The sequence below is a fragment of the Podarcis liolepis genome, assembly GCF_965112155.1.
Source record: "Podarcis liolepis genome assembly, chromosome: 8".
Classification (NCBI taxonomy): Eukaryota; Metazoa; Chordata; class Lepidosauria; order Squamata; family Lacertidae; genus Podarcis; species Podarcis liolepis.
The window spans coordinates 82,731,752-82,741,982 of NC_139560.1; the positions used below are offsets into that span (position 1 = coordinate 82,731,752).

At 41.4% G+C, this 10,231-nt stretch overlaps 1 protein-coding gene across 1 annotated transcript in view; it reads left to right on the forward strand.

The window, feature by feature from the left end:
* Nucleotides 1-9,151, forward strand: part of DGKH (diacylglycerol kinase eta) — a 96,022-nt gene extending 86,871 nt beyond the window's left edge. The window contains exons 28-30 of the mRNA XM_083519062.1: nucleotides 2,047-2,155; nucleotides 3,677-3,807; nucleotides 8,798-9,151. Of these exons, the coding sequence (XP_083375188.1) occupies nucleotides 2,047-2,155; nucleotides 3,677-3,807; nucleotides 8,798-8,887 (330 nt within the window). The 3' untranslated portion in view covers nucleotides 8,888-9,151. The remainder of the gene's footprint in view (nucleotides 1-2,046; nucleotides 2,156-3,676; nucleotides 3,808-8,797) is intronic.
* Nucleotides 9,152-10,231: the final 1,080 nt, after the last annotated feature.

A 10,231-nucleotide genomic window follows, 5' to 3' on the forward strand; every position in this document is an offset into this window, starting at 1 on the left:
ACAAACATAGAATCAAACAAACAAATAACAGAAGAATCAAACAAACCACCACACTATAAGATATAAGAAGATTAATATAATTATCTTCGTATATACTCCTGGTATTGAACACAATTATAAAACTTATAGAGAATAAATTTAACACTGACTTCCAATTAATCTCACTTAACTTTGTCTATCCATTACTTTATACCGCACAGTTACATATTTCTTATATAATTTCTTTTTACTTCCCTACAAACTTGCATTTATACAATACAGGGATCAGTCTAATTCTGGCAAGATGTTTCCTTTTATTCCATAGTTTTCTAAATATTCTTTAAATATTCTTTTTATTAAATCAGTAAATCGAATCATGCTGGCATCCAAAAACTCCTTTGCGCGTTATATCCATCTTTTCTATTGCGTTTTTTTGTTGTCAGTGGTACCTCCGGTTGCGAACAGGATCCGTTCCGGAGTTCCGGCCGCATCCAGAGGAATTTGCAACCGGAAGTGCCACGTCTGCACATGCTTGCGGTGCGTAGAGTGCTTCTGCGCATGCTCGCGTGGCGAAACCTGGAAAATTACTTCCGGGTTTGCCGCGTTCGCATCCTGAAAGATATGCAACCAGAGGTGTGCATATCTAGAGGTACGATACGATAATCTTTATTGTCATTGTCCCATACAGAACAACGAAATTGAAAATCTACATCAGACATTCGAAAACCAACAAGTCTGCTATCCCAGCCTGGTTAGCCCCCTAAAAACTCTGATACCCCATAATTAAATACAATATACTCCCATAGAGACTACCTTACACTGCATTTAAAACCAAAATCGCATTTGAATAGAAACTTTCTCAGGCGGCTAGTCCTAGTCTTTATAACCCTGCACCTTCTCCCAGAAGGCAGAAGCTGAAAGAGATCATTTCCAGGGTGCGCACTATCCTGCACTATCTCTGCAGCTTTCTTATGGCACCTGGAAGCGTAGATTTGATCCAAGGTGGGAAGAGTGCACCCAGTTATTCTCTCCGCAGTTTTCACAACCCTGGATGACATTGTTTTTTCCCTGACTGTGCAGCTCCCAAACCACACACACAGACCATAAGTTAATACACTCTCAACAGTAGAATGGTAAAATGCCATCAACAGGTACTTTGAGAGATTATTTTTCCGGAGGATTCTCAGAAAATATACCACTGTAAAGGATCTACATTTGCTCCCAGTGCATTTCTGAGCACAATTTAAAGTGTTGGTGCTGACCTTTAAAGCCCTAAATGGCCTCAGCCCAGAATATCTGCCCGTTCAGCCTGGACACTGAGACGTCTTCTGGTGGTTCCCTTCCGACGAAAAGTGAGGTTACAGGGAACCAGGCAGAGGGCCTTCTTGGCAGTGGCGCCTGCCCTGTGGAACACCCTCCCGTCAGATGTCAAGGAGATAAAGAACTGCACAACTTTTAGAAGACATCTGAAGGCAGCCCTGTTTAGGGATGCTTTTAATGTTTGAGGTTTTATTGTGCTTTAAATGTTTTGTTGGGAGCCACCCAGAGTGGCTGGGGAAACCCAGTCAGATGGGCGGGGTACAAATAATGAAATCTTTATCATTATTGTTATTGCTTAAACCTACAATAAAGCAGCCACAAATGGGAAACCTTGAAAATATTTTTCCTTCTTCCAGCTGTCTCTCCCCTGCCCCATCCCACCTTAAGTATGTTTTCAAGCCCAATTTAGCTCCTCTGTTTGGGGTGGATTGGAGTAGGTTAGGAAGGGGAATCTTCTGCATTTTTTCCCTTCTCTTGGCCAGACAGATAACATGTACTGGACATTAAAACTGCTGCCTGGGTGGTCAGATTTGCCTATGTGCTGACATCATGGTGGAGAAATGAAGCTGATTTATAATAAGGACTGTGCTTTTTGAACTGTTCTTGTGACTTTCACCCCCTTTTATTCTGTCTTCCCATTTTTCAAATCCAAGTTCTGTCCTTGAAATTGCCATTCTCTCTCCCCCCCCCCCCCGAATTTTTAAGTTTTGCTTCTCAACATTGTTTTCCCCTCTCTTTTGTTTTTAGGATCCTCCTTTGGAATATGCTAAAAGAAACAACAGAAGCACTGTGTTCCGCATAGTGCCAAAGTTTAAAAAGGAAAAGGTTCAGAGACAAAAGACTAGCCCTCAGCTTGGTATGCTTTATAAAAATAATAATACTGTAATAATAATGTGGCTATGGGGGAGATGTGGTTCAGATCTTTCATTACGTGCTCAGATGATGAATCGTTATCTGACTCAGCTTTGAGCTGAAAGGAACCTTGACCCATGTGCTTGCATAAACGACCTGTGGTCTGTTTTTGGAGGCTGTGAAATATCTCTCACTGGTTTGACTGTCCTGGGATTAGCTAGCCCTTAAAATCTAATATAGCCGTACCTTGGTGGTCAAACGCCCTGGAACGCGGACATTTTGGCTCCTCAATGCCGCAAACCCGGAAGCGACTGTTCCGGTTTGTGAACGTTCTTTTGGAACCCGAATGTCCAGTGGGGCTTCTGCGGCTTTCGGTTGGTTGCAGGAGCTTCCTGCAGCCAATCAGAAGCCGCAATTTGGTTTTTAATGTTTTGGAAGTCAAACAGACTTCCGAAACGGATACCCTTCGACTTCCAAGGTACGACTGTATTAGTTTTCAAACAGTGTCCCAGGAAATCCTTGGGATTCATCCTCATTTCAGCAATGGCCAGCAAGCATCCCTTGTCCTCTTGTCCTGTTCCTCCTCTGTACTGTACAGTTGCAGGCAAGTGTTTGGTATGTTCTGGGGTGCGCACTCAGTTTATGCCAGAAAGCAGTGTGCTTTAGAAGCCTGGCCCAGTGTGTTTTTTGAGTTTAAACAAACTTTTCAACCCCCTTCTCCCATTGTTACAGAATGTATACAGGTTACCACTTCACTAGAGATCTCAGAGTAGGGTCCTTTAGCAGAGAACATTTTTGAAAATGTTAAAAAGAAGAAGAAGAAGAATAGCGAGCACATAATTCTTAATAAATGTAAGAGGCTTCATTGAAATTATTGGTTGGCTGTTGCTTACACTTCAGAGGCATCGTGTGTCACATCCAGCTTCTGAAACGAAATAGCACTGCGTAAAACACATGAAAATTGAAACAATGGCTTATGTACTCATTCTTCTTTATTAAATTCCTTTCTCAGTTTAATGTGGGCAACTAACCTTGGAGAACAATGTTGACAGAACTTTTAAATGTGCTCTTTTGCCTGATATGGCTAATAGATAATTTTCTGAATTAAGGGCTGTAGTTGTTTATGTTTTAATGAGTACTGGTTTTTTCCCTCCTAACATGGAAGCCAATAAATCATCATTTGTGTGCAGCACAACATGCACAGACCTTGTAGTACATCTTCTAATATGGTTACAAGTTAATTAGTTGGTGTTCAGGAAGCTTGGTAGCTTTGATGCTGAAGCTGAAAGCATGGCTGCAATGCAGAATGCCCTGTCTTTTTTTTTTTTTTAATTTAACATACATTCACAGGTTTTCTTTAACTGCATGGAAAAAAACGAAGCTGCCAATTTTTTCAAGACTATATTTGACTTTTGCTATCACTGCCGTGTTCTAGTCTGTTTTCCACCCTCTGTGGCCTAACCTTTGCTTGTGATGCGAGTTGAGCATGTAGAAATTAAGGGGGTTTTGCTCTTAACTTTGGTAGTTCAAAAATGGGGCACAGATGAAGTTGCTGCTTGGCTGGATCTGCTCAGTTTGGGAGAGTACAAAGAAATCTTCATCAGCCATGACATCCGAGGCTCTGAGCTTTTACATCTGGAAAGGCGAGATCTGAAGGTATTTTCTATGTGCTACTTTTCTGCTTATGATCATTTTTCTTTGATAGAAATTAATTAAAAACTTTCCTCTGTCCCTATTCCAGCTGTGTGCTTGTAGCTTGGCTTTTAGCGTGCAAACTTGCAAAACAACAAACCAACCAACCCCAAACTAACATGTTGTCAGTTAGGCCAGATGTTCATCTTCTTATTAATAGGAATATTGGGAATTTGCTTCTTTTAATGATTTATACAGAGTAATGGTGGAACCGGGCTTTGAGAAATCGCTAAATGTATTGGCTGTATTGATTTATATGAAAATAACTACATTAACATTAAAAGGGCTTATGTTGGAGATAATTTGTAATCCATCAACTAGCCGTTATCAAGATACATGTGATGCAAGATTTTTAAATACACCCATTCCTCACTCTGGGTCATAATCCCTTTCTATTTGAGGCATTCTGGGGTAACCTAAGTAGGCGTTCTGCATTTTGTATCTGTCACTGCTGCTAGTCAGACCAGCTTTGTGGATAAGATAGACAGTTCTTTCTGCTCCAAACAGAATTGTCCGCAGAAGCAGCTCGACAGGTGAGGTCGAAACACTGTGTGAGCCTCCTGGCCGGTAGGTTGCTGTGGCGTGCTGGAAGGGAGAGGGGCAAGGCTGTGGGGAGCATACCACCTGGAGCACTGGATTGGCTCCACCTCTGTCTCCCCACCCCCACCCCGTCTCCCCCTTCTCCCTGTCCCTCCCTCTGTGCAACAGTGTCCCACCTGCGAGCAACTTCTGTGTGTACATTTCCAGGAGCTTTCCTCCACTCCTCCACCACCATCACACCTGATGGTCTGTCTTTCATTTTAGGCTATCATCATTGATGCTTGGGGCAACAAAGAAATCTTAATAGTGAACAGGAGTTGTCTGTGGATATAATTCAGCTAATTCCTGACATCTCCTGAACAGGAGGAAAATTGTCTTAGGCATAATGTTTAGTTTCTGTTTTTAATTATCAGTTAACTCAATTGTGTTCATAGTTCTAGATTCCAGTCCTGTCTGGAATGTCTAACACTAGCTGTCTGAGGAACCGTATTATGGAAACTTGTGTCCTGACACAGATGGCTTCCTTCTGGCAGTTTTCTGGCCTTTAGCAGGTTTCTGTAGCACCACCTCAGTTTCCAGGGCATCAGTGAAGCTGTTATCCCTAGTTCCAGGTGTTTCTCTGGTATACCTATAGTGTGCTGCTGTGCATTTTGCATCTGCGGGTGTTAAATTTCCATCAATCTTTTTCCTGGAGAAGGTGAATGGAGGTGTATCGCTTTCTCAAATTAATAGCGTCTTAGGGAAGGTATAGACAATTGCCTTAATTGATTGAGCGTTAAATGCAACAGGTTCTGCAGAAGAATTGTACAGCTGCAATTTGCAAGTTTGCAATGAGCCCACAATGCCTTAGTTTACACACATTTCTACAAGCAGGGAAGGTGATTCACGGGAATCGCAATGTAGTATGAATGGGCTCTGTTGAAATTTGTAGTGAAATATTCAGACTTATTTGAAAATTTATAATCCTCTCTTTCATAAAATATGACAAGGCAGCCTATAACATATAAAATGCAACAAAATCAGTCTATTAATATCTATAAAGCTATAAAATCTATAATCTATAATTAAAAGCATCAGTAAAATATCAGTAAATACTGGTTGTTTTAAAGAAAAAAACATATTGTGAAGACCTGCCTGAACTGTGCCATTTTCAGAAGACATCAGAAAGGAGGCAGGGACTGTTCCTGTTGAACCTCTATAGGCAGGGAGTTCCACAGGAAAGAGAAGGGCTTGCACCCTAAAGGCTCAATTCCTAGGGGAGGCCATCCAAACCTCAGAGGCCTGGGAGAAATGAAAAAGATGATATAACTCTTGATACTACTAATAATTGGTTAATTTAATCATATTTCTTTCCTATTGGTTATGAACATATCTAGAATTACTTCTGATTATCGTGTCATTTTCCAATTTCATATTTTAGTGGAAATGCCTAGTTTCTCTTAAGAAACTAATACTCATTTGTTAAGTACGAGAAAGGTAGTTTACATGTGTATTTTTATATAATAAATCCTGACATTAGAGAGTAGCTGAGACATTTCCCTCTGTTAGTAAGCTGTCCAGTTTTTATCTAGTTATGAAAAGTACCCCCCCATTATATTTTGGTTAAAGGTAAAGTTAAAGGGACCCCTGACCATTAGGTCCAGTCGTGGCCGACTCTGGGGTTGCGGCGCTCATCTCACTTTATCGGCCGAGGGAGCCAGCGTACAGCTTCCTGGTCATGTGGCCAGCATGGCTAAGCTGCTTCTGGCAAACCAGAGCAGTGCACGGAAATGCCGTTTACCTTCCCGCTGGAGCAGTACCTATTTATCTACTTGCACTTTGACGTGCTTTCAAACTGCTAGGTTGGCAGGAGCAGGGACCGAGCAACGGGAGCTCACCCCGTTGCGGGGATTCGAACCGCCGACCTTCTGATCGGCAAGTCCTAGGCTCTGTGGTTTAACCCATAGCGCCACCCGCTTCCATATTTTGGTTACCGTACTTCTAAAGTTAATGGACTGCTTTGCATGACATGGTAAGCCATGTGTCTGTGCGGGGTCCCGGAGATGGGGTTGGCAGGAGCACAAAGAAATCTTGAGAACAGGCCCCAAGGGGAGGGGACCCATAGAACAGGGTCACTAGGACTGAGTCTTGGAAGAGGGCATGGAGGACTTTATGCTTCAGGCTGTTACAGGTCCTGTTTGTTCCAAAATACATGTTCAGGAAAATAGCATGGCACAGTCATCCCTGAACTGTATACCACTGCCATTCAAGTCGGGGTGAACATAAAGGATAATTCAGTAATGGAAAGTAGCCTTAATTGTAAGGGAGAGTTTTTGTACAAGGCTTCTCTGTGAGAGACTCGCTTTTCCTGTGTTAATGAGAAGAAGCATTCAAGTACTGTATATATGATTGTTTCCTTTTTCTATCCCACAAACCTAGTTCAATTTGTTACACTATTTTTATGAAAAGGATCCCATCTGCAATTTCTGAAAAGGCCAAAATTGAGTACGGTCAAAACACATTAGGTGAAATTAGGAGGGATTGCCAACAATAATTTCCTGGACACCTGCCTACCCTTGTTTTGTTTTGCTTTGCTTTGTTTTATTATTTTATTTTATTTTATTTTATTTTATTTATTTTATTTTATTTTATTTTATTGCAAGATGTGTAAAGCAGAATGCAGATGGGTTAAATGCATGCAGGTGGTGGCCATACTGTATAAATTTCATTGTTGCTGATCATTACAAAATATTTGATTAGGGGGATTATTCGGAGCACTTCCTTAAAAAAGACCGGCCTTGGAAGTTGAGCTGAAGGAACTAATTTCTGGAGTAATCTTATTGCAGCTTCTGTGTTAATCAGGCAAGATTTTTTCTCAGAAGGAAACTTTTCTCCATATCCTCTGCTTACCAGTTGCATCCCTTGTTAGGATACTCGTTTAATCCCAGCAGCTTCGTGACGATCTCCGTGTAATGACAAAGTTGACACTTATCATTCTGAAATGTGGGCGTGCAGTGGTTTTCCAACTTGGGTGTTCACAGCGCAACAAACACATCAAAGTCTCTGTGCTTTTCCCACACGTAGAGGAAAACCTATTGTTCTCTGAAGGGACCTTGTCATTTCTGCCAGTCAAGAGATTAATTCCACCAGATATTAAAAGAGAGGGACCTAAACTGGGCTTTGGGGGGGGGACATAGACATAACAGAAGACAAATCTGAGATGTCTTGGGCAGAAAAATCTGTTGTGGGTCATCACATTTAGGATACAGTGGAGGTAGAATGTAGGAATCCGCCTTGTACTATCAGACCATTCATCCATCTAGCTCACTGTTGTCTAAATGGACTGCCCCACCTGAAGGTGTGTGTGTGGGGGGGGTCTGAGCCTCTGTACAAAGCATGCTCTCTAACGCTGAGAAGCAGCCCTTCCCCCAGAGGTTAACATTTTCTGGATATATTGAGAAACCTCCTGTTTAAATGTCCCATGAGTTGATTAGATATTTTTTTACATTATTGTTGCAGGTAAGTAACGTTATCTAAATCTATTCAGAATAAATTACAAAAATTGTCTTTACATCTTAATATTTAGAAATACACCTTGTTTAGGAAATTACATTAGTAGTAGTAGTAGTACAGTGGTACCTTGGTTTACGAACTTAATCCGTTCCGGAAGTCCGTTCTTAAACCAAAGCATTCTTAAACCAAGGTGTGCTTTCCCATAGCAGCAGGGGACTCGATTTACAAATGGAACACACTCAACAGGAAGCGAAACATATTCTGCTTCCAAGGCAAAGTTCACAAACCAAAACACTTACTTCTGGGTTTGCAGTGTTCTTAATCCAAGTTGTTCATAAACTAAGGTGTTCTTAAACCACTGTACAGTGGTACCTCGGGTTAAGTACTTTATTCGTTCCGGAGGTCCGTACTTAACCTGAAACTGTTCTTAACCTGAAGACCACTTTAGCTAATGGGGCCTCCTGCTGCTGCCGTGCCGCTGGAGCATGATTTCTGTTCTCATCCTGAAGCAAAGTTCTTAACCTGAAGCACTATTTCTGGGTTAGCAGAGTCTGTAACCTGAAGCGTATGTAACCTGAAGCGTATGTAACCCGAGGTACCACTGTATTAGTATTATTAGTATTATCACTATTATTTGCATGGCTGCAGGAATTGCTTTTAAGAACTCTGCCATGTGTCATCAGTCATGGGAACTGGTGCTTATTACATGATTAGCACAGTAGCAATGGTTGGGGGGGGGGATTTTTTTATTATGGGTTCCTTGCTCTCTCCCCGTGCTTTTGACTAGAGGTAAGATCATTCCTGGAAACCTGCCCCCTTTGCTGGCCATCTGAACCGGTCCTCATTGTTAAAGGTTAAAAGATCATTGGGTGCCTGTGAGCGAACTCTTGTGACTGACCTTTCCATTCTCCTTATCTTGTAGGACCTGGGGATCACGAAGGTGGGTCATATGAAGCGAATCCTTCAGGGAATTAAAGAACTCGGCCGGACCTTGCCTTTGACGGAAGTATAGTTCTATAGCTGGCCTCTGAAGAAGAAAGGCTGTTTGTGCAAAGCCGTGGAGGCGCATTGCCTTCTCTGTAGGTTTCTGCACGGATGTGTGAGTGTCAGTATGTGTGGCGTGCGAGGGATTGTGTTAGGGGCTTTGCTTGAAAAAAGAGCCTAATGGGAATCCTTGGAAGGTTTTGTGGGGCCTAACGTTGCTGTGAAGTACGTTGCGAAGAGCAGCTCTTAAAAAGTCCGCTTTTGACCGAAATCTGGGCTGGGTAGCTTATGCGTTATCAGTACTGCAGCAAATAACTTAATGCGGGGAGAGCATTAGGCTTGGAAAATTCCTGAGGCCTGGAAACACTTGCCAATGTGTTGGAGGGACTGATTACTGGTGGGTTTTTCAGGCAATGCTGATAACCTCGGCAACCTCCCTCCTCTTCTGTCTCTGACCAAGAAATCAGGCTGGAGCCATCATGCTGTATACCGTGAGTGCAAACTGTAATGCCTGGTTTGCCTGCCTGAACTGTCTTTTTTTGTTGCATGACACACCTGACACTTTACAGACTTGAACAACTTTTATATCGGTTTGGAATAAGGTTTAATTTATTACTATTCTGTGTCTTGTGTTGGTTGAAGGCTTTTTCTGACGCCGTTCGTACCCTAAACGTGCTGTGAACATCTCTGCTATTCTCCAGCATGGGATGTATATTAAATATAATGGAGAGTTTATGTCCTCTGGCTGCAAGTAACTTAATAGTATTTTTAAAAGGCTGGTACCTCACAATATTATGAGTTTACTCCCAAGAAACAGAATTATCTGAATATTTTCTTATCGGCTATAAAATATGCAATGTTTATCTCTTACAGCCTCTCTTAAGGCAACTGCTAGCTTACTTTGAGTATTTAAACTTCAAAGCATGGCAGTATTGTGACTCATAGCAAGGTGGATGTTTGCTAATTCAGTGGTAGCAACCTGATTATGTTCACAGAACTAAAATTACTTCATATTGAAGGCACACTTGGACCAATTATTTGAATATCAGGGCTTGATTATGTATTTTTTAATGGAATTGGTAAAAATTACAGAGCATATCAAATATTCAGTTTACCAACACAAGGCATGTCTTTCCTGTAAATATTGAGCAAATACTTCTTTTAGTTCAAAAATTATCCTCTTTAGAAATACTTAATTCCTGGGATATGCGTGAAGCCTGTTTATCGGTGTATTTGTTAAAATGGACTAGTCGAATGGATTAAGAATTGTCTGTCTTAAAAATTCTAATCCCTTTATTAAAATAATATAAAATGTATTCCTATTTGTTTCTCAGCTGAGGCAGAGCTCTTTCAGCTGAATGCTTAAGCTTTT